This window comes from Astatotilapia calliptera, chromosome 9 (genome assembly GCF_964374335.1).
Source record: "Astatotilapia calliptera chromosome 9, fAstCal68.1, whole genome shotgun sequence".
NCBI classification, from domain to species: domain Eukaryota; kingdom Metazoa; phylum Chordata; class Actinopteri; order Cichliformes; family Cichlidae; genus Astatotilapia; species Astatotilapia calliptera.
The window spans coordinates 429,635-454,000 of record NC_137430.1 but is presented as its reverse complement, the minus strand read 5'-3'; the positions used below and the strand labels follow the sequence as shown (position 1 = coordinate 454,000).

The window sequence follows — 24,366 nt, the reverse complement described above, 5'->3', positions numbered from 1 at the left end:
AAGAAATTCCAAATGACTGTCTTACTGCGTCCCACCTCAGCAGTGATGGCGCTGCTTATGCAGTTCAACAACCCAACCACGTTCAAAACCGTTCTTTTGAACGTGTAAGTGCTACTGGAACAACAGAGTCACACTGCTCAGGTTTTCTTCAAATGAAGAAAAAGATATTCACATCAAACCTGGTTAAAATACATCTATCAGAGTATTTCATGAATGAGAACCAATGAACTCCAATGAAGGCCAAAGCTTTGGCTCTGTGATCTAACTCTTCACTTAATCTTTAAACTACATGTTCAGAGCCAAGACCCACAGAAGCCTGTTGGCTTTCAAACTGATGGAATAAATATGGCGGTTATAACGATAACTCTTTTGTAAAATAATCAGAAGTATTCCAACCAAACTGTTGCACTAAAATCGTACATTTTAAGTGCTGTCTTTCATTTACTCTAATTAAGTGGAGCTGTGTGCCTTAAGAAGCTTAAGGGCTTAGTGGAGGAACCTCTCCAGCTGAAGATGGTGCACAACACCGAGGCACAACACTGACGCCTTACCACATTCATCGTCATCAATGAGATACTGCTCAGAGATGCTCTCCATAGAGCCTCCACATCAATGAGTTGAAAAATAGTGGTTTGACTTTAAGTTTAGAATTTGTCTGCTAAGCATTTTCTGTTAAATGAACTGCAACTCTGTACTGTAGCGCTCACATTTGTAAACACAGGCAGATGTGTCATTTTCCTTGGTTCCTGTTGGAGAAGGTGTGGTACATAAAAATGTAAATGGTAACTTTCTCTCACATTTCCTCAGTAGGAATACTGAAGAGATTATCCACTCTGGGTCATGTAATGAAAAATGCCTCAGCAGAGGTGCCACAGAAGTTTCCTAGTCCTCAGAGTACACAGGAATGGTTCCACATTAAGCACAGCGATATTCAGCACCAAGTTAAAAATGCCTCATCTTCTTGTACAGCAGGGGTCCCCAACTCCAGGCCTCGAGGGCCTGCAGTTTTTAGATGTGTCTGTGATCCATCACAGCTGATTCAAATGGCTAAATGACCTCCTCCACACGTTTTAAAGTTCTCCAGAGGCCTGGTGATGAACTAATCATGTGATTCAGGTGTGTTGGCCCAGGGTGAGATCTAAAACCTGCAGGACACCGGCCCTCGAGGCCTGGAGTTGGGGACCCCTGATGTACAGAGTAAGCCAACAACAGCTTCTCCTTTTATTTGCAGTTTATAAGGCTTCAAACATTTTATATAAAGCAGCAAAGGTAAACGGTTTCTTTCTGTATGTGAAACAGTGAGTGAATCTAAGTGTCTGCCATATTCCAGCTGCACCATCAGACTACATTAACTGGGCTGGAATAAAGAAAACATTAAGCAGCTGTCTGCACTTCAGTGCAAACTGGTACATGTTCTAGTATTTATATTACTTATTATAGTCTCACTGCCCACTCTCAGCACATTCTATAGTTATAAAGAACAGCAAAAACTCCCTGAGTATTAAAAGAAGATCCAAGTTGGCTGCCACTTAAGACTACTGTATCGAATGAAATGACTCGCCTAACTGTCAGTGTGTCTGTAACCACTGAAAACAAAAACACTCCCACATCCACAGACGAGGATCATGACATCTCACATCAGCCGAGCCTGCTGCTCAGCTGTTTCTGACATGCACACAAAGGTGAACATTTTATTGCTATTAAATTTTAGCTTCATATATAAATTACTTTTCATTATTTTATTTTATTTTTTTAAGATTTAACAATGTTGAATTTCCTGAGGGTTTGCCGTAGTCTGTTTTTGTGCAGCTGATAGGAACACCACGTCCACATGAACACAATCAACTGTTTGGGACTCGTTTCAAAAACCAGTTTTGAATTGAATTTCTGTTTGAAAATATATATTGAAACAGAGAAACAAGTAAATGGATTCAATAATCAAAGATGTACTTCTTACAGGGCAGCATGGTTCGCTTCCACCACCCGGCCGGGGTCTTTCTGTGGGGAGTTTGTGCTCCCCGTGCTTATGTGGGTTCTCTCCAGCTTCCTCCCACAGCCCACAGTCATGCAGTCAGTGGGGTCAGGTTGATTTGAAACTCTAAATCGCCCACAGGCATGAATAGTTGTCTATGTGTTAGACTGGTGACCAGTCCAGGGTGTACCCTGCCTCTCGCCCTATGACAGCTGGGATAGGCTCCACCCCCCACGACCCTGAAAAGGACAAGCAGCAGAGGATGGAAGGATGAAACTGAGCTCGTGATGGCGTTCCTCCGAAACAAAGGGCTCCATTTCAAAAATATACAGTATATCTGTAGGCTCTGAGAAAGAAGACAAGCGTAGCTACATTTTGAGGGTGAAATGATGGCTGTGGGGTGAAGATTACGGTCACAGCGGCAGGTTCAAGAGCTTTTGTGTGCCTCACACTTTAACCTGCCTCCAGCTCTCTGATAGCCATGAATGGGGAGGAATTTGATAGATTTTTGTGTGACATTTATGATAATAACTGTAAAAGCTGTAGGGGAATATACGGGTGTCTGCCTAAAGGAGCGACCAGAAAACTGAGAGAGGTAGGTCTCTCCATTCAAAGCCAATGTCACTCTATCAACAGAAAAAGTACAAATTTCAGCAACTGTACAAAATTTCAAAAGTCTGAATAGAGGCACATAGCATACAATCCTTCTGATGTATGAACAGTGACTAGTACTGTCGTTCCACGCCAGGAGAGTCCTGCTGGGGGTCTCTTTGTTGCTGCGTTCTCCACACTTCTATGTAGGTTCTCCTCTCCAGGTCCTCCAACTTCCTCCCACAGTCCAGAAACATCCATGGGATTCTCCTGCTCATCAGTGTGAATGATGCCTGTCTGTATGTGCTGGCTCTATGACAGACTGGATAGGATGTAAGGAAGAAAGTGGATGTATTTATTTGGAGAAATATTTCCCTTTCTTTTCTTTCCTCCTCCCTTATCTGCAGTGTTCACTGTCTGCTCTGCAGCACCTCTGCTGTCTGACTCACTGAACGTGGTCTAAAAGTGTACATGCTGTGTGGATGCAGCTTGCAAACCAGGCTTTCTTACCTTAGCTTATATTTTAGCATTAGTGATCTGATTCCTCGTGAAGTGTGTGGCACATTCCCCTTACCGTGGCAACACTGTGTTAGTGTGTTGTATAATAGTGACATCTGCTGGATTAAAAAAGCAGCTGCAGGTAACCTGAGTAGAGCGCTCATGGCAGGGTTTGTCTGTGGCAGTGGAGAAGGCGGGGTTAAATCATGCCTCACTGGAGAAAAGTTTTCTCATTGGTTCCATTGGTGATGATGAGCCAATCAAAGAGCACCAAAGCCAGTCTCCCCTCCTCCGCTCAGTATAAACACAGCGTGGCATCTCCTCACTGCACGAACACGGCAGCTGTATTGGTCGTGTGAGCTTTCTTACTGCATGCATCGGTACAGTTTGTTGTTCTTTGTGCTTCATGCATGCACCAACGATTCAGTATTGTGACACCTTCTGTCCAAATCCCACAAAGTTGATGCTGTTCATGTGGACGTAGCTTTTTCAGTTTCTCTGCTACGTCCACATGAGCAGGGATGTCCTCACCAGGATGGCTTTCTATCCACATATGAAAATAACACATGGTGTCAATAAAGCTTCAAAAAAGAGCGCAGAAATCAATCGATGACTCCAGTGTAGCTGTATCCATCTTTTATATACAGTCCTTGTAGTTGTCACCCACACATGAGCAGCTCAGAACATGCAGACCTGAGAAAGGTGGCACATATAACAATCAGTACACACTGTGTGGCAGAAAATGCTATTAATGTTGAACAGCACCGTACAAATGTTGGCAATAAACGTAACAGCGCACAGAACTAATCTTCCCACCATCCACAAACATTCTGCTCCAGTCTCTAACTTTCAGTGCAAACTCAAAAAGAGGAAATGAGAGACATCACATGATTTTAACTTTGTGCAGATCCTCCACAGTGATGTACACCACCTGCAGAAACACATTCAGACGTCACTATAGTGGGGAATTGTAACCACAGGGAGACAGTAACAGCCATCTGTCATACAGCAGCATACGTACATCACAAACATTTCTAAGATCAGTGATGGCACACGATCTGAACAAAGGTTACTGTTGTGAAAACTGGAGCTTGGAAAGAAAAGTTTCTTGAAGACGTTTCACCTCTCATCTGAAAAGCTTCTTCACTTCCAACTCACAGCTGTTTGAACTCTACTGCAGGTTACTACACTTTCAACACCTGGGTCACTGAGCCACTATTGATCACATGACTCATCACACAAGCCAAGGTTTGAAAAAAGGTGTGGTCATTATAAGCAGAGGGTTCAGGTGAAGCCATGTCATGTGACCTATTGATGTGAGAGGATGTTGGCACGCCACCTCAGAACTGCGCTGTAGGTTCAGACAGTTTGTGTGTAAAGCTGCCTCCTGTCTTCACAGATGGTTATACAATCATTAATGATCTTATTGATCATGAAACTGACCTCACGACCAATGTTCCCTCTAATTTTTCACGTGTGTGAGCAAACTCACAGACTCCCTGAGCGGCCCCCTGGACCACTGTGAGCGACATCAGACGTGTGCACTGTGGTGACGACAGCATCGCATCCATCGAAGTTACATGGTTTATAAAAATAATCAAATTACAGCATTTACATTTCTGTTAGAATCCCTTTAATTAAGAGCTTTAGCCCACTTACAGTGACAATTACAAAAATCTTTTTTAATGACCTGTGCACTATGTCAACGCTATTGGAAGTATGAATATTTGAACTATGGCAAAACATGAACGGCCAACCAAATCAAGCCTACTATAAACTCCAATTTTGAAACTTAACATTTTTATTATAAAGCTCTGACTTGTGTTATGATTAGAGATGGACCGATCCGATATTACGTATCGGTATCGGTCCGATACTGACCTAAATTACTGGATCGGATATCGGAGAAAAATAAAAAATGTAATCCGATCCATTAAATATCACGAAAGCACCTCACAAAACTTGCAACATGCCGTAACTCACCTCAGAACGTTAGCACGTCGGAGCAGTATGCATCACGTGATAGAGCGGCTGTGGCATGCGGGACCTGTCGGTGGTCTGGATAGCATGTGGAGCTTCGCTAGCAACCCAGCATTTCATCTCCGACAAAGTTATCCCCGAGAGAAGTAAAGCAAGTGTGTAAGTCCATCTCTGAATGTTTGTAAAGCATTCCCACGTTAAGCTTAACGAGCGACTGCCTCTCGCTCTCCGGCTGCTACTTCAATCATGAAACTGCTTAAATGATCAGCTGATCGGCTTTTCTGTAGCGAGTCTGTCTTTCTTGTTTGCTTTTGGCCCACTTTGCACCAGAAAGAGGAAACCAGCGGCTGAACAACAGCAGCACGTTTAAGCTTGATAAGGTGTTGTTAGAATTTATTTAATATTACTTTCTACACCAGGATCGTTTTCTACGTAGCTGACGCTGGTAACTGTGCAGGGGCGGATCTAGCAAAGTTTAGCCAGGGGGGCCGATAGGGCATTAACTGGGAAAAGGGGGCACAAAGACATACTTTTCTTTCTTATTCTCATTTAAAATGTCGAGCTTTTAATAAATAATTATCTGACACCCAAAGTTTTAATTTGATGTAAAACGAATAGAAGTCAATTACTGTATATAGTGACTATTAAGTCTAATATATATACCCTAGTAAGCTATAGTACTTTTTCCTTTGGGAAGGTACCATCTGTGCAGTCTGCAATTTTGTTGAAGAAAGATGTTGAATCTATTTAATATTTCTGTGCATTTTTTTTCACACTGCATCAAATTAAGGTTGATTACGTCGATTAAGCATCATGAGGTGGAGCGTGAGGGGTGGTTCCCTATTTTTTATTTATTTATTTTTGTTGTTGCTGGGAGTTGGAACCCTATTAGTTAGGTTGCTTAATATTTACGCTAAGTACTCTTTAAAATACCAGAATAGGGAGGATGGTGTAGGTTTAAGTTTATTAGATTGATCAGTATTGCTGAACTATGAAATATTTTTTTTTGCATACAGGTATAACAGAATAGCTTTAGTGTAGTTGTTGTTTTAAACTTGAGTATGAACTTGCAGACTTGCAAAATGCAGCAAGATATTTTAAAAAACAGTTTTGTTGATTAAAAAACACTATATCGGATTCATATCGGTATCGGCAGATATCCAAATTTATGATATCGGTATCGGACATAAAAAAGTGGTATCGTGCCATCTCTAGTTATGATGAGCCAGTCTGTGAAGCTCCTGTCCTACTGCGGTCTGGGAGACAGTCCTACTGTCCTGTAACTCTTTGTCTGTCAGTATATAATGATTATATGCATTTTTCTAATCCTCAAACTGGTGACAGTATTTAATGATCAATATCCATAAATGAAAACTCAATAAATGACACAAGGTGAAATTTAAGCTCTTAATCAGTTTTCTGCTCATCTAGTGTTTCCCGTCTGTCCTTCTCACGTCGTCCAGGTTGATGGCCTCGTCTGCTTGCAGCTTTGACTTTATGCGCATCAGCTGGTCCAAATGCTCCGCCTCAAGACGATTTCTGGATGCTGTTTTGAGACAATTCATTAAACTAAAGCCTCTTTGGCAATCTGCACTGAATGCTTGAAATATAGCACAAATATCCACAAGCTGCGAGATGTGTTTTAGCTCCTCACATTTTAGCGTTGCAGCCTCCATATCTGAGAATGTGCTGATTGACCCATGTTTAAGTTTGTGCCTCAGTATGTACTTGAAATCAGAATATTCACTGTTTATGACCTCCACTGAATGTGGAGGGTGGAGAATGGCCTCATACTTCTTTGCCAGCGTGGCAATGTCTGCTGCTCCATACTCAAACCTGATGTCTGAGGTCAATGCCTCAATGTCAAGTGCAGACCACTCCTATAATTCATCCTCTGGAAAATCCAAGTGATCACAAAGCTTACGAATAACACGAGTAATCTCACTGGTATTCCTGCCATCAGCAGATAAGGCCCTCATCGCCTCTATGACACGGTCACTCCACTTAACATCCTTTTCCTCTGTCAAGTATTTGGAACGCAACTTCTCAATCTTTGCTCTTGCCAAGCAGTGCCCTTCAGTCAGGTTGCATCTTTGAAAAGAAAGACACAGGTGTGCCAGCTCACCCAAAACATCTCCCAGAGCGGTGAGAGTAACCTTGAAGTTTGAATCGGTTAGCTTTTTGTAACAGTAATTTGCCACTGGATGTCTGTTATCACTGGATTCTCTCTTGCAGTATTCTTCCAGCACAGTGTAGTTCCTCAGCATTCACAGCTCAGTGACGTGACAGCCATCGCACTTCACTCAGAGGCCTGAATGACAGTGCATCCTCATCAAGAACATTTCTAGGTCTTCCCGTTTTCCCCTCTTTACAGTGGATCTAGAGAAAGTGGAGTAAACTGTTCTAAGAAGAGTTCCCACATCACACATCAAAGGTACATCTTTCCACGCATCATCAATGCCCAAGTCCTCTCTATGGGCCACACAGTGTTGTTCAGTTAAGTGTGGTATTTTCCGCTTTAATAAAGCTGCAACTCTGTTGTGCTTTCCTCGCATTACTGAGGCACCATCGGAGGTCAGCATCACCATTCTCTGTAGGGCTGGGCGATAGAAACGATATACGATAGAAACTATATAAATTTGGCCAACAATAGAGATTTTGACTATACCGCTCTATCGCGATAGCGCATGTTGATGATGTCATCAAGCTGCACCTGTTTTGGTCGAAAGCATCGCAGTGGCTACAACCATTATCACTGCAAATTATGCTGACAGTCACAGCAAAGAGATGAAGCACCTTTGAAATATGGGGAAAGCCAAAAACTGCACTTCCTCCACTTCCCTAACATTGATTCATTAATGTTGGATTCTCTCGCAGCTGCTCTGTTCCCATGTTGTTGCAGTATATTAATAACTAACCTCGTATTGTGGATGAATAACCTCAGTTGTTCTCCTGACTGAAGTTTGGCCCGTGTACAGCATCCTGCTATGTGATTGCATTTGTCCCTGACCACCAGAATCCCTCACGTTAACTTTTATCGAGTGGAAAAAGTTGGCGTTCATCCTCCAGCTTCACTGTGCTAATGTTATGCTAACATAGCTGTGTCGCTAGCAATCACGTAGCACATCATTATATAGCAGCTAGCCCAACTTCAGTAACCCTACAAACGTCACTGCTGTTTAGTTTTCTGTCTTCATTTATGTTGGAAGTGACAGCAGAGCTGTACGTTTGAATTAGTTTCAAATCTCTCTGTCAGAACATGGTAGGAAATGTTTAGGTGGAAACTAGCGAGCTAACTTCCTGTTAACTTCTAACTCCGTTAAATTTAATAAATCTGTTTTCATGGATGTTAAACTTAATTGTTACACCTGGTAAAGCAGCAACGCTGATGATTTTATTAAAGATGAAAGAATTTAGACTGTTTTTAACTCTCAGTGTTTGTTTGACTTTGGGACCTGAAGCAGACGGAGTTTAGGACCCAGATTACTCCGTGAAGCTCCTCACTACGGCAGCCATAATGCTCTGACATCCATCAAGCAGTGCAGCTTACCAACATTTTTAAACTTAAAACATTTTTAACAGATTTCTGCCCAAATCGGTTCGAGGTCAGTAAGCACAACCAGAATTCATACATAAGGCCCACTCTCGATTTTTGAGAAAATTAAAGGATTTTAAGTTTGGAAAATACGTTATACAGAAGAACAGAATATATCGTGATATATATCGTTACCGCACATGCTTCAAATTATATCGCGATATGAATTTTAGGCCATATCGCCCAGCCCTAATTCTCTGCATGTCTAGTTCATGCTGTGAATGCGGTCAGCTGGATGATGCCACCAAACAGTTTTATGGTTGACGTTATTTTCCTCCCTGGATTTAATATACAGGACTAGCATTTTGTGCACTGTTACGTCTGTGCTCTCACCTATGATCAGGGTGTGCCGAGGTGCATTTTTAACTTCACACATTGTCTCATTCTGCACTACTTCATTGATTGAATTCACAAACTCAAAGGCATCATCTTTGCTTCGCCAGCTTTCTGGTACACTCACATACTTTGCCATGTGATGGTCAATTTGTTGAACCGACAGCAGAGAAGAATTCATTTTGAAGGCTGGTAGAATCTTGTCGATGAGAACTTTAACTTCTTCGGGGTTGGATTTCTTTCTGAGTGACAGCTCGTTCCTCTTCTCTCGGTCTTTGGCGCTCTCTCCCAACAACGTACCGATCCCCATTCAAATCGTACATCTTCTCACAATTCCAGCTGCTTTCAAATGACTTTTCTGTTGAATGTGGCGCTTGAGGTATTCCAGCTTCCATTCTGTCCACACTTTTCCCTCCGAAAACTCGCTTGCGATTTTAGCTTCGCAACATATTTTGCAGACCAGACCTTTCTCGCTCAAAAAAGAAAAAATCTGTCCCAGTTTCACAGTTTTTTCTCCTGTTTGCACATATTCTGACAGCCATTCCATCTTAAAAGAGTCGCATTTCTTTTTTACTTTGGCCACTGTGTGCCACTGCCCGTTCGTTTTGCCATTATTTTAAAGGTTCAACATAAGCAGCACTCCACATCGGCCACACCCCTTTGTTAGCTAAACATGAGCAGCATTTAAGGACGCTGTCATAGCCTGTCAACCACGTTGATGAGCTGTGCATATACGAATGTGAATCGCATCATTGGCTGGAGCAGCCAGTCACCGCTCACTTACTGACTCACACTACAAAACAGAATCAACTGCTAACGTATTTATTTTCATTTCAATTCAGGTTAGATTTTTTATTTTTGTGCGCTACAGAGATTTTCTGTGCGCAGAGACCGTGCCAGCAGTGCACAATTGCGCACGCGCGCAGCTTAGAGGGAACATTGCTCACGACCCAGTGGTGCCAGTTTAGCTCATTATGCAAACGTAGATGTTTATAAGGCTGGAAACCAGCAGTCAGCTGAGACTGAAGATGTCACTTAGATGAGTGCTGAAAACTCCTCGTCCACAAGAACAGAACCAACTTTTGGGGGAAAACAAACCTGTCTTTGGTGATAGAGCATTTAGGCAATGAAGAATGGTTTACACTCACCTTATCATGGCAGGGATCTGGATAGTCACAGATGTCCTCTGGAAAGGCAGACCGTATCAACATCTTCACCTCTTTAGGGTAGACGTAGGTAGGCTGACACTGATCCCCCTCCTTCACGCCAACCTTGTTAAAAAACTAGGACGGGGGTGACAGGAGTTATATGATAAAGATGATAGAATAATACAATGTATTTCATGACAGGGACCACCTGTAAACACAGAAGACCAGTTTGTGAGCAGTTACCACTCATCACCCAGTCTCAGTCTCAGTTTCCTTGTCCTGAATTGAATCGTGATGAAATGAAGTCCACACTTTGTCCTCTGCAGAAGACTCCTTCAGCTTCTTCTAATGGTTATATATCCTGCCTGGCTTTGGAATATCTGAGGACTCAGTGTGAGTATTAGTCTGTCATGACTGAAACATCTCTACATGAATGTCTGCAGGAGATTTTCTGATGGCACAAAGCTTTGGGGAGTGCTGTAACCACTGGGAGAAAACCTTGCTTATTGTCATTAATGAGCTGAACAAAACAGTACAGACACAAACATGTGCCATGGCTCCCCGGTGTCACCCATCGTAGCCAACCTTTACCTGGAAAGTACAGCACCAAGCCACTGGCACAGATAGGTGGATGTAGAGTAGTAGAAGCCTTCACTGTTCACATCAGCTCAGTGGATAGAAACAGAAAGTTCACCAGGGCAGACTCAAACAATAAAAGTTTGCTTTGCACAGTGAGGAGAAAGTCCTCAACATTGGAGTTTACTGGAAGCTATGCCTGCAGGTAAAGATTATTTTGGTAACTGACTAATCCACCAATTGTTCTTTGAATGTTTCAGTGACTCTTATCTCCGCCTCCTGTGGGCACACCTGTTCTAGGCTCCAGGACCTCACCTGCTCAAGACTGTGAAGACCAGCCTGTTGTCTGGTTAAAATAATGACCCAGGAGACATTTGAATTTGAAAGCAATCAATTGTATTTCTAACATTACTCAATATGTCCGTCAGACTAAAAATGAATTCTAATAATAATAACATAGAAGCTGTACATCTGCATCTAAAGGTCAAAGGTCACTCTTTGAAGAATGTAAATGTTTCCATTGTAGACAGACATGGCTTTTTTTACTCCTCTTTCTGTCTTCTCTGTGTCCACTGTGGACAACCATGCTTGAACAGAAGGGGTTCAGTCAACTCTCTGCAATGCTGAGATCGATTCCCAGGCCCCTCTTCTTATGTGCATATATGGGATCCCCGTCAAACACTAGCATATACTGTGCTGTTGTTCTGTGGTAAGAGAACGCAGTACTGTAAAGACATCTACGTGTTGCTACTAAAGTACACACCAGTTTCCTCTGCAGAAGACGGAAGACCTTCTTGCGACGGGCGTGGTCATTCCTGAGGCGTGTGGCAGCATGTAGCAAAGATGCTAACCACCCGGGAAGCCTGCAGAAGTGGCCATAATAGATATAAGTGTAGGTATAACTCTTTCCTGTACCTTATCCCTGCAGCTACCACCCTCTAACGTAAGTAGATAAGTACCAGACCATATACCACCCAGCTTTGCTCACTCCACAGTCCCAGCATATTCTTACAATATCCTCTGGGCTGCTTTGCAATAAAGACTTTGACCCTGTCTCTGTGTTCTGATTTAGAGCGCAGCTGATAAACCTAAAAACATGTTTCTATGCAGTTTAAACGCCTACTTCTGAACAGCCATCAAGTACTTATTTATCTGTGCATCAGCATTGGCAGGGTGGATGGAGTGTTACAGTTACAGTTTGGTAAATGCTGCTTTAAGTTACGTTGTTCCACATGGACACTAAGACTCACACTGTGGTGCAGGATATTCCTCACTTAATTTAACTATTACACTTATCTGCATTTATATAAAGCAGTATACTTGCACAGTGACTAATGGTAGTCTTAAGGTTTAACTAGAAATCCTACATTTAGAATAATGTCATCATTATTGATGCTGAGTTTAGAAACGCAACCAACTGTCACAACTTGCAGATCGTCTGGACTGTTTATGTGAGGACCCAAATCCACACCAGGAAAACAGGAAAAATAAACGAAAGACGTCCCGTTTATTAAGGCAGACACACCAAACGGGGAAAAATGCATAAATAAACTAAACAGAGGAACGGCTGAACTGGAAGAACTAAGGACATAAAGTAAAAGCCTGGAACACTAGAAAAACCTCGGAAACACCAGCGGGAAACAGAAGAGACACGGAGGAACCATGGACACGATGACAAAGGTCACGGAAAACTCACACAGTGGCTGTGTCCCAATTCAGGGTCTGCACGCTTGAAGTACGCATTTCAAGTGCGGTTACGTCACCGCCACGCGACGACGGCTGTCCCAATTCGAAGTGTACTTCAAACGCATACTCCAAATGCGCCGTCGAGTTCCCCAAATATCAAGCGTGGTCCGGTGCACGCTTCGTGGTCCCATATATCCCACAGTTCATAGTGCGGCGGTGGGTGTGGATAATTTTGCTGCAAAATACGGCAGAAGGGAGCGGCCGAAGAGTGAACTGTGAAAAGTAAGTACTGAATATGACGTCACTTATTTATGTGCGAATGTTTAATAACGAAGAACATTAAAACATTACTGTTGGCCACATGTTGGCAGAGTTGTGCGACATTAGTGATGTTTGTACTTTCAGTGTTTACTTGGTTTTAAAGCCTCTACATATATATATAGTCGACCTTAATCGTACAGAGAATCTGATGATTTATGGATAATTAAAGTCAGTCATATATCCACAAACACAACAAGCTGAAAGTCAGTGATGCTGCTCGGTTTGCAGTCCTGAACATCACGGCACAAGCAGGATCCACTGCACTGTTAATGTGAGCTGTGTTATATTGCTGCCTCTGTTCGGTGGTGTCGAGCCAAACGGACTTTAACGTGTGTTTGAACGAGCTGACGGTTCACTCGTTAAGCTGAAAGAAAGATGCTTTAATCACAGCAGTCACACATGTGTCCACTGCACCATCTGGAACTCTTCTTGTTTACACTCGTAATAACACAAACACTAAATCCTGCTTCTCTGTGCTGTTGTGTAGCAGTGTGTACACCTGAGACTGTCACCTGTCTGTCTGTCCTGCACTCTCTCTCTGTTTCTTTCTCTCTGATTGTGGAATAAAAGTATGAACATGTGTTTATAAGTCACACTTGTGTTTGAATCCTGCAGCTTATCACACATTTGATTTCCATGTGTGACGACTGCAAGTGTCCAGAGTGAGGACAGACTGAGGGACCCACTGCTGCACATCATCTGTGAGGCTTTGCAGCCCTGATGATCCACCAGGACAAACTCAGCAGGGTGTGAGGAAGAGGAGGAGGAAGAGCCAGCAGCAGCTGACAGATGGAGAGAATAGACAGACTGTTCCCTGTTTGTGAAGGACTGCTAGGAAAGTTTAACATAACTGTCTGTGCTGAATCAGTCTTATTAGGTAATGTTCAAATAATGTGATCCTCCCAGTGTTTCCAGTGTGGGAGAAAGTACTCAGAGTACTCAGGGCCTTCAAGTTACACACTATGAAAGGCAGCAACAAGTTTAATGTTCAGAAACCTAAAGTCTGTATCAGCAGCAGAATGGAGCTAAAATAAATGTTGGTTTCAGTTCTATGAAGCTTTGAGTATTTTGGATCAGTAGCTGCTGTGTTTGTTGCATCATATTGCTGTAACTGTTTATATGCTTTATATATTCTGAGCTAAGTTGATCTATAGTGTTACATCATATTCTATAAGGATGTTATGTGTTTGTAGACTTTCTGCCCAGTTTGACCCATTTAGCAGAAGTCAGCCTGTTTAAGGCTCTGATATCTATTCTGTGTGACTTACAGCAGTTATGACATGGTCTGATTTTCTCACCCAATAAAGGAATATTTCATATATCAGTCTACTCTTCATTCTATCAGACACAGTTATCACAGCTCCTACATTTGCTTTTTACACATGTATGTAAGCATTGAGCCACATTTAGTAATGCCAACATATTAAATGAACAATATTTGTCTCTTATATATGATACACCTATATATGCACTGTCAAAGATACTCGTCCTTGACTGAAGATTTAAGGTGATAGGAAATATAAATAACTGCAACTTGAATCTTTGACCCAGAATTCAAGCTCACTGCTGTAATATATATATATATATCATAATAATCTGACAATAATATAATATTGGCCATATTATATTTACATCACCACAGTGAGATGACTTTAGTCTCATGAACAACATGAGCTAATTGTTATTTACTAACTAATCTTAAATGAGTGTTCAGCACAGAAATGAAGCCCAACAATCATGTTTACAGTCCCGTGGTCTCAGCCTCAGATACTCAATCAAAGTGATGTCATGACAAAAATGAAAGACAAACAAAACATTTTCTCCTTCATTTCTGTCACACAAAGCTGTATGTAACGTTTCTCGCGGTTAGTATCATGGTTGCTAGGCAACCTGAACAGCGCGACGGAGGCCAGACCGTCCCATTTCACACGCCTCTCACTTCCGCACTTCTCGTACTTATAGTACGAACCGTGCGTACTGCGCGTACTTCAAGCGTGCAGACCCTGAATTGGGACACAGCCAGTATATACAGACAGGAGGTGATGAGGGAAGTGGACACAGCTGAGACAAATTAGGGGCGATGAGGCAGAGGGGAACAAAACAGAACACACTGAACACGGGACGCAAGACTGTCAAAGTAAAACAGGAAGCACAGAGACGCGGGCCTAAGACTCACACACCTGACATAACATTAGGGATAAAACAGGGAGGCAACGAGACGACAAGAAACACCAGGAGAGCAACACGGGAGGGAGAGAGAGGGAATCCAAACATGGAGACGAGACAGACGGAGGGGCGAGCGACACACACGGGCGACACGGAGTCAGGCAAACACACAAGACGAAGCTCAGGGAAACGCACAACACTAAACAGAGTTTACACAGGAACCAAATCATCCCCGTACACAGAGAATAACACAGCTCAGGACTTCACAATAAGCAGTGCTCTTCAATACTAAACAAATGATTTCTTAAAAAGAAACACACTTATTATTATTATAGGAAGCAGTTTGTTACAATATTACTAGTTATTTCTTAACATTACATGCACTGTCCCTTCATTTGTAACTCACAATGTAAACCTCAGAATATCGTCCCACACTGACTCAGGCTCCTACTGACACTCAGCTGATGTTCAATAACACAAAGCCATGAGCAAGTAGACTCTACAGTAGAGTCTACAGTAGAGTTTATAGTAGAGTCTACAGTAGAATCTACAGTAGAGTCTACAGTAGAGTCTACAGTAGAATCTACAGTAGAGTCTACAGTAGAGTCTACAGTAGAGTTTATAGTAGAGTCTACAGTAGAATCTACAGTAGAGTCTACAGTAGAGTCTACAGTAGAGTCTACAGTAGAATCTACAGTAGACTCTACAGTAGAGTCTACAGTAGAGTTTATAGTAGAGTCTACAGTAGAATCTACAGTAGAATCTACAGTAGAGTCTACAGTAGAGTCTACAGTAGAGTTTATAGTAGAGTCTACAGTAGAATCTACAGTAGAGTTTATAGTAGAGTCTACTGTAGAGTCTACAGTAGAGTCTACAGTAGAATCTACAGTAGTCTACAGTAGAGTCTACAGTAGAGTTTATAGTAGAGTCTACAGTAGAATCTACAGTAGAGTCTACAGTAGAGTTTATAGTAGAGTCTACAGTAGAATCTACAGTAGAGTCTACAGTAGAGTTTATAGTAGAGTCTACAGTAGAATCTACAGTAGAGTTTATAGTAGAGTCTACTGTAGAGTCTACAGTAGAGTCTACAGTAGAATCTACAGTAGAGTCTACAGTAGAGTCTACAGTAGAGTTTATAGTAGAGTCTACAGTAGAATCTACAGTAGAGTCTACAGTAGAGTCTACAGTAGAGTCTACAGTAGAATCTACAGTAGAATCTACAGTAGAGTCTACAGTAGAGTTTATAGTAGAGTCTACAGTAGAATCTACAGTAGAATCTACAGTAGAGTCTACAGTAGAGTCTACAGTAGAGTTTATAGTAGAGTCTACAGTAGAATCTACAGTAGAGTTTATAGTAGAGTCTACTGTAGAGTCTACAGTAGAGTCTACAGTAGAATCTACAGTAGTCTACAGTAGAGTCTACAGTAGAGTTTATAGTAGAGTCTACAGTAGAATCTACAGTAGAGTCTACAGTAGAGTCTACAGTAGAATCTACAGTAGAGTCTACAGTAGAGTTTATAGTAGAGTCTACAGTAGAGTCTACAGTAGAATTACAGTGGAAACAGGTTTTTGTTCAGTTCTTCGTTTCATCTGATTCCACATGAATTATTAAGGTTCGTTTAGATCATGCTCTGAAACAACTGTCCAAAGAAGAACCAGGAAGTGTTTCATAACAGGGACCGAATGGCAGGAATGAAGCGATATACATAATGAACTCTGCAGTGAACAAGAGCAACAGTGACTAAAGGAGAATCAGCACAGGTGAAGGGAAGTGGGCGGGCCCCGAGGTAAACTTTCCTCTACATCCAGGCGAAAGCCAGAGTGAAGTACACTGCTGACTGACACGTGCCCTCGTACCAAATACCACAGCTCTGCTAGAGGACTCATTAAAGGGTCACTTTAGAAGAACTGGAGCTGACAGCAGGTGCACATTAATGATTTAGCCGAAAAATGACTAAAACAATCAGGCTTTATGTATGTTTTCACCCCCGTGGGGATGTTCTGTCATTCTGTCACAGCTTTTGGACGACTCGACGCTGGATTCTAAACTGAAAGCTGGGAAACTTGAACTTACCCGAGTGAATGGCAGAGATCAATATACACATTCATGATGATGGACAACAGCAATGTCTGTGGACGAGAACGCCAACAGCATATTAGGGTTATTATAGTTAAACTAAAACTATAGTCAGTAAAAAGCACTCTGCTGAATGTGAATACAAACAGCACCTATAACTAATACGAACCCCAACAACAGTATAAAGCTAGCTGGACCGGTACATTTGGTAAGTGGGGCTTTTCTACATGATCAATGCACTGATGCACGCACACATAAAGAATATCAGCTGTTATCTGTTCTAACACTGTTATTTCATTACTATGGATTTTTTTTAATCCACGGAACTGCAATAAAATGTTTCAGTAACTCTGGATAATTGAAACATTTTAACGCCTTGTGTTTTTATTGCTATTTTGTAACAAAGGATATTTTTATACCATAAAACATTTTGTATTTACATTTCAATTCTAGGAGGAGGGACATGAGCTCATCATGTCTCACGTTCCTGACCACACAGCTACTATTACAACTTATTATTTTAAACAGTTCTTTGCTCTGTGTCAAAGTCGAAATGCGCTCATAGTAAAGCAGAACCTTTTGGATGCGGTTTCCGTTGAACAGAACCAAATTAATGTGGATTATAGATGAAACTTTCAGTCCACATCGCCTTTGTTCAACGAGTCCGAGCTAGCAGCAGGTAGCTAGCTAAGCTGTCATCCATTAGCCTCGCTCAGCCTGCTAACTAGAGTTTGACTGCAGGTGATGAATGTGACATTTTACTGCTAATGTTTGTTAGCCTGCTAACAGTTCGCTTGGTGAGGACTCGCGCGCTCCTACCTGTCACCTCTGAAGAACACCCTCTCCTGAACAGTGCGCGTGCACTCTCCGGACTTTTGGGGGCGTGGTTTAACCCTGAGTGACGATGACGGTGGCAGCACTGAGCAGGCTGACCGACTGATGACATGGTTACGGTTCAGTAGAAAACCATCACCCAGCGGTTCCTGTCAGCTCCTCCACCTACGACCTGCACACTGTAGTCATCATCACACCTGTGTGTGTGTGTGTGTGTACACACACATACATACATATATATATTTAAAAGGGACAGTGCAGTTTCACATAGTCCAAGTACAAACATGAAAGTAACGCACGTACGTTTATAGCTATTGCTAATTGTCAATAACTGTGCCTTGTTGGGCTTACAATCAAAATAGATACATTTTACAATAAAACCAAATTACATCATAAATGCAATTACATTAATTAATAGACAATTAAAATTAAATTAAAATCCTTAGTTGACTACATTTCCCTTTAACCACACTTTAAGCTTCAATGTAAAGGATCTGATGTCTGTAATCAATTCGATTTTGGTTGGAAGTGTTCCACAGATGGCAAGCTGACTGACCGAATGCAGATCTGCGATATGACATCTTGCAGTTGCCGTTCACCTTACTCCTGGTAATACGATTACTATCTGGTCTCTGGATGTTTCTATTGAGACACTCTGGGGCCATCCTATTTATACATTTAAGAAAACACAAATGATTAAAACTCTTAAAACTAAGTAGTAGCAATATTTCTTTAAAATGTGACAATGATGCCACTGAACAGATTTTTTATCCATTATTTTTAAAGATATAAGGACACCACAGGCTGACTGGTGCTGCTTGGGTCCAAACTGTCATACAATATGAAAAATGAGAGAATATCATAGAACGCATAAACATCTGAGCTGCTGAAGTGGGTATAAAGTGCCAAATTAACTTAAAACAACTCAGATCAGCCTTGACCGTCTTAGCAATCTTTTTTTACATGCTTGTCAAATTTAAGATCTGAATCTAAAATTATTCTAAAAACGTAGATCTCATATATAGATATATCTATATATGAGATAGATCTATCTATCAAAAAATCCGGTCTGTTTCTTCCAGTCTTCCCACAATGCTCTTCTTCTTCTCCATCAAACTTTTCAACAGCCAGAAATCAAACATTAGTAATGGAGGCATGTTTATTAAGAGACAGAAACACTCGTTACAGGTTCACAGGCTGCACACTCGACCATGGTCATAGAAAACATTCAGCATCTAGTTCCTCACAGGCTGTTTTAGACTAGCAGCAATGCTAAGCTGGCTTTGGGCTTATCCAGGTGACTTCAGGGCTAATGGTGGGTTTGTTGTTCTATGAAGGCGGTTCACTTCATCGAGGTAACCTATGCTGTGAAACTCCTGCAGGTCAGAGACCAGCAGGTATCACTGAAAACAGTGACACCACACCTGGTCCCCCTGTGTGCAGACAGTCCACAGTGTCGTGAGTAATAAAATAAGAGATATGGATTTTTATAAGCAATAACATATGATCCAAAGACACCTGTGCCCACCTTAGGTTGAAATTGTGTTTTTCTATTGAATCTTTACTGTCAAATCCTTAAACAGCACCAAGTCTGCAGCTAAAAGCAGAAAAAGTAAAACTGTTCCAAGTTTCTGATGAGCTGGATTTGAGTAGGCGAGTCTTTGGAGCACAGAACTGTAGTGTTGACTCCACCACAGGCTGAAGGCCAGCTGCTCTTCCCAGTGTGCATGTGACTGGGCTCGCTCTTAGTATGGTTTGCCTCCCAGTGAAGTAAGCATCTCCAGCCTCTCTGCAGCAGTGGGCATGTCAGGTTTCACACCATCTCTTCTCCTCTGCACCATGATGTTGTGCTGCAAGACAAAACAGACCAGCCAAAGAAAGCACATCAGATAATTATCAGAACAGCACCTGCTAATAATGACGGCTGAATAAATAGCACGACACCTTCTAACCAAGTCAGTGTGACTGCTCAAGTCTCGCTTGTAAAGGTCACAGTGGGTCTGAGGAAATAACCTCGATGACATCACAGTGACATCATGGAGGGCTTTGAGTGCCAAACTGAAACGATTACATCATCAATTCAGCTGGTTTCAGAATTATTAACTGATGCATTTAATCAATTCATTACGTGTGTAAGACAGGTCCATCCTATCGCCAGGTATGATGAACAGGTATCCCACAATGCATTTCAAATCACAAGTGGCAGTGCTGCTCTAAACTGTAAGCAATAGGGTGGCTTTAAAAAAGAAATCACTTCCTGATTCAAACTGATTTCAGTTTGATTAAAGTTGGATCAGTACATCGCTTTTTAAAGACGGCAGAAACTCAGCCTAAAGCTCACAAAACTATTTCAACAACCAGCAAACGGCTAAAACTGCAAATGACAGCAGGTACACGGCTTCAACACAAACATAAGTGAACCGCCTCAGGCTGGGCCTCAGCGTCAGCTCGTACTCACAACGCTCCTCAAACCCAACGCTGAAAATGACAGACTGAAACAAGTACAGCACACGTACAACCATCAGAGCTCCACCTGTGACAGGCGGAGGGGGTGTTGTGTCCCACTTTATAAGGTGCGGTGCAGCACAGCTCCAAACACTTCAGCAAATATCCTCCAGCTTTAGAAACTGACCACAGGTTTACATTTAGATCGGCGCTCACAGCCCTCTGTACCACAAGAGCACACAGTTACCATACCTGTGTGAAACACTTGTGCTGTGGAGTCTGACGTGTGACAGGAGGCTGAAGTTAATTACATTATAGTAATAATAATAATAATAATAATGATAATGTGTTAGTCCCTGTAGGGAAATGACTCCTCTGCATTTAACCCATTCACCCAGTGAAGCAGTGGGCAGCCACTAGTGCAGCACCCGGGGAGCAGCGTGTGCAGACGGTACCTTGCTCAGGGGCACCTCAGGGTAGCCGTTCAGTGGATTCGAACCCCCGACCTTCTGATCAAGGGGCAACCACTCTACCTAGTGAGCTAGCCCTGCTTGTTGATGTGAGCCAATACTAAGAGAACCCCCGTTTGGTGGCCTTTTCTTTACACACACACACACACACACACACACACAATAGGGCTGCCACGATTTGTCGACTAGTCACGATTACGTCGACTATCAAAATCGTCGACGACTGATTTAATAGTCGACGCGTCGTTTGAAGCTTTGTAAGATCACAAAAGACGCAGGAATAAGTAGCAGGATTTAAGAGTGTAATAACGGACTGAAACAGAAGATGGCAGCACTGCATGTACAAGGATGCCAGCTGCCGTTAAACCCCGAAGAAGAAGAAGCTGTGTCCCAGAATTCATAGCCCAGCTCAGTTTCCAACAATGGCGGCAGCTAGTTAGTTTTAACTTTACTCTTATTATTCTTTCTGGGTCACAAAATAAACGTTTAACATATTTTCAGCCGAGAATGTAGCTGTGGAAACCTCAAATATCTGCTCAGTTTATCAGGACACCGCATATTTTCAAAAGCGCTCCGACGTTTTCGGAGACGTCTGTTACCCACTAGCTCGATAGCGAGCCGGGGGCAAGGCTAACTAGAGCCGTGAGAACACCGGACTCCCTGCAAATCGTTTTCAAACCCACCGCCGTCTTTCGCTACTCAGGTTAAATATATATGAGTCACGTGGATAACTTAAAATGTTGTTGTTTGGCTTTTTTTTTTTTTAGTATTTTATTTGTTCCTGAGTAAATCGGTTTGGCTGAGATTAAAGTTTTTACACAGCTGAATAAACGTCAAGCAGACAGCTGATTATCAGAAGTGTGAGATGCTCGAGAATTTACTCCGGTGTCCTGTTATATTTTAGATAGCAAGGAGTTTATTAAACTTCACCGAAACAATCTGCAGATTTCATAAAAATTTAACAAACTATCATCTTGTCTTTATTTTTAGTTAGCACCTTAAACACTTAAAGCTGTAAGCTAATGATAGTTATATAAGAGCAGATGCTGCTGGTGCAATAAGCTGTACGTTTTACGTCCAATGGATGATGATCTGATTAGTCGACTAATCGCAAAAATAATCGGTGACTAGTCGACTATCAAAATAATCGTTTGTGGCAGCCCTAACACACACACACACACACACACACACACACACACACACACACACACACACACACACACACACACACACACACACACACTTCCACAGTTACAACAGCACGGCTTTGCTGTGACAGTATTCTGAAGAGTTCACTATCGCGAGCAGGCAGGTTGATCCTTTACTCACACGTGGAGCTGAAACAACAGCAGGCTACTTTCAGTGCTTACATTTGACTGATGCCATTTCGCTCTGGCTCCATGGTGTACTGGTTTACAGGTTAGCCTACTGAAAGATTCCCAGTTGATCCCAGACACACAAATCCCTCTATGGTCATGTCCATAAGAGCAACTGAGAAATGTGCTGATGTGACGCGAGATACGACTGCACCACAATAGCGGTCACTGATCATAGCGCTTATGAAAAGACTAAGATGCCCTGCATACTGTTCGCTGCACTCAGTGATCAAACAGCCATTTACATCCTTACAAACAGAATTGTGGCGATATAATTATGAGGGTATATTGACCCTAAAAGTGCAGGATGTCCATTTTATTTGTAGATATGAGCACTTCATGAAGGAGCGTGTTAACCCACGTTTCCATCAGCACCCACTCAGATCAACTCGCCGAGGCTCGCCACGACTCCACTGACTGCTTTTTCATTACAACCGAGTACCACCTGACCTGTGTCGTTATTGTCATGGCGACACAACAGCACCCCGTGATATAATTAGTATGTAATATGCTACAACAAAGGCGGACATTGAGCCAATGATACACCCGCTGCTCGGCCTGTAGCTTTGCGTCAGACTCGGGGACCATGGCGATGTTAGTTGCCAGGTTTAAAAAAATGTCAGTTTTGGGTTTGTGAAGGAGACGCTGTGATGACTCATCGAGTGACGTCCCTGCCCAGCCAATCGGAGGCCTGCCGTCTGCTGGTGTCCCATTTTGGGCTCACCTTGGATTGCTTGGAACCCCGGCCGAGTAGGTACTGAAAAAAGGACCTGGTAGCAGGTACTCTGACCTAATGAAACTGTACCGAACTGTGGCCTGGTCTCTGTGCCGGGGGTCCGAGTCTGTCTGAGGGACTCCCTTTCTCCGTTTGTTCCAGGACAAAGCTCTGTTCTCTACTCTTTCATGTCTTTACTGAACTTGGTGATGTTTCCGTCGTGTTTACAGTGTAAAGTAGCTTTTCTCACTCACTGCAGCCTGCATGCTTCTGCTCAGTGCTGCTGAGTCACGTGACCAGAGGACGGCTAATCACAGCCTGCAGGAGAGGAGGTGTTTGCACAGACACGCCAGCTTTCTGAAGGGCGGGAGCCGAACTTAGGACAGAAACAAACTAAAGCATCGAGTCCATCCTGTTAGTGTCGATCAGATACCAAAACCACTGATACTGCTGGCTAACATGTGTTGCTCATTACTTGTGGTGCCTTGAGCATCCACCACTGCAGCATCAAGGATGAAGATCTTTCAAGATCTTTGCCAACAACAAATCGAAACATGAAAACATTACACTCACCCAGTATTTCCTACAGTTCTTATATCTCTGGAAGTAGGTGGAGCACATGCTTTTATCATAGTTGTAGGCATTCAGACACTTCTGGGAGTCATCGCTCTCCTGAGAAAAGGCGTATTTCAAAGCACAGGATTAGAAAGCCGCAACACTCATGTGCCAGCAGCAGGCACACAGCCGACACAGCGCAGCACGTGACAGACGGCGAGCTTACTTCGATGCAGGGGTTAATGTCCTGGTTCCGAACTTTCCGTGCATTTTGATCCATCTGAATCTGGATGGATGGAAAGAAACAGGCTAGTTTTTCTCAGAAGCATTTACCTCTTCTCTTTGTGACTCCAGGCAGCATTTTAACATGAACCCATAGACTAGACAGAAAATACAGACATGGTCAATGTCATGTTAATTATGTGACTGTTTTCAGTGTCATCGTTGTAGCTTTTTTTAACTACATGTCACAATTTCCTATCTATACAACCAGAAGTGAGCCGCTGGCTTCCCTGTTTGGATCCATCATCTGTGTCCACTAGAATTAGTTAACTGAACTGAAATAATGATAACACAGTGACTGCACAGGAAGGCAGACGCCTACATAACTGCCTCCTTTTGCCCCACTCAAAGGCCGTTTTTTCCTTTTTCAGCGGCAGACATTGTGATGTATGATGGACGTTTGTCTTGCAGTGAACCAGGCATTTCAGAGGTACTATATCAACACTGGACTGTTATTGTGGACAACATTTAAAGATCAATACACATTAGCTCACTTTCAATTGTTACATTGACATGACACGTGGTTGTGGTTATTTGTGCACCAAGAAATCATTCCAGTGCATTTTACTGTAATACACACCCCAAAATGTTTATACTGTGAAGCTCGAGTTTGATGAAACGCATCATTATTTATGCCACAGGTCGATTTACAACTTGAGGATATCAAAGATTAAGTTGTGATCAGTTTGGAGACTTTTATATCATGTTTACAGTTTTTCTTAGGATTAAACAAATGAGTGAAATAA

General features: G+C 42.4%; 2 protein-coding genes across 3 annotated transcripts in view; both read right to left on the bottom strand.

The window, feature by feature from the left end:
• Positions 1-24,366, bottom strand: part of arhgef4 (Rho guanine nucleotide exchange factor (GEF) 4) — a 115,950-nt gene that overhangs the window by 91,027 nt on the left and 557 nt on the right. The window contains exons 2-7 of one of the 2 annotated variants that reach the window (XM_026180768.2): positions 23,565-23,624; positions 18,334-19,627; positions 17,763-17,956; positions 16,941-16,996; positions 11,457-11,556; positions 10,118-10,252 (exon numbers count right to left, since the gene is read on the bottom strand). In XM_026180768.2, coding sequence (XP_026036553.1) covers positions 10,118-10,252; positions 11,457-11,556; positions 16,941-16,975 — 270 coding nt within the window. In that variant the 5' untranslated portion in view covers positions 16,976-16,996; positions 17,763-17,956; positions 18,334-19,627; positions 23,565-23,624. Of the gene's footprint in view, positions 1-10,117; positions 10,253-11,456; positions 11,557-16,940; positions 16,997-17,762; positions 17,975-18,333; positions 19,628-23,564; positions 23,625-24,366 lie in introns of both variants that reach the window. The other variant, XM_080306275.1, reaches the window with a different exon arrangement.
• chchd7 (coiled-coil-helix-coiled-coil-helix domain containing 7) lies at positions 19,523-23,618 on the bottom strand. The gene is made up of 4 exons (XM_080306438.1): positions 23,565-23,618; positions 23,357-23,455; positions 20,189-20,269; positions 19,523-19,627 (listed from the first exon to the last, which is right to left on the bottom strand). Exons 1-4 carry the CDS (start codon positions 23,616-23,618, stop codon positions 19,523-19,525), a joined length of 339 nt encoding a protein of 112 aa, XP_080162564.1.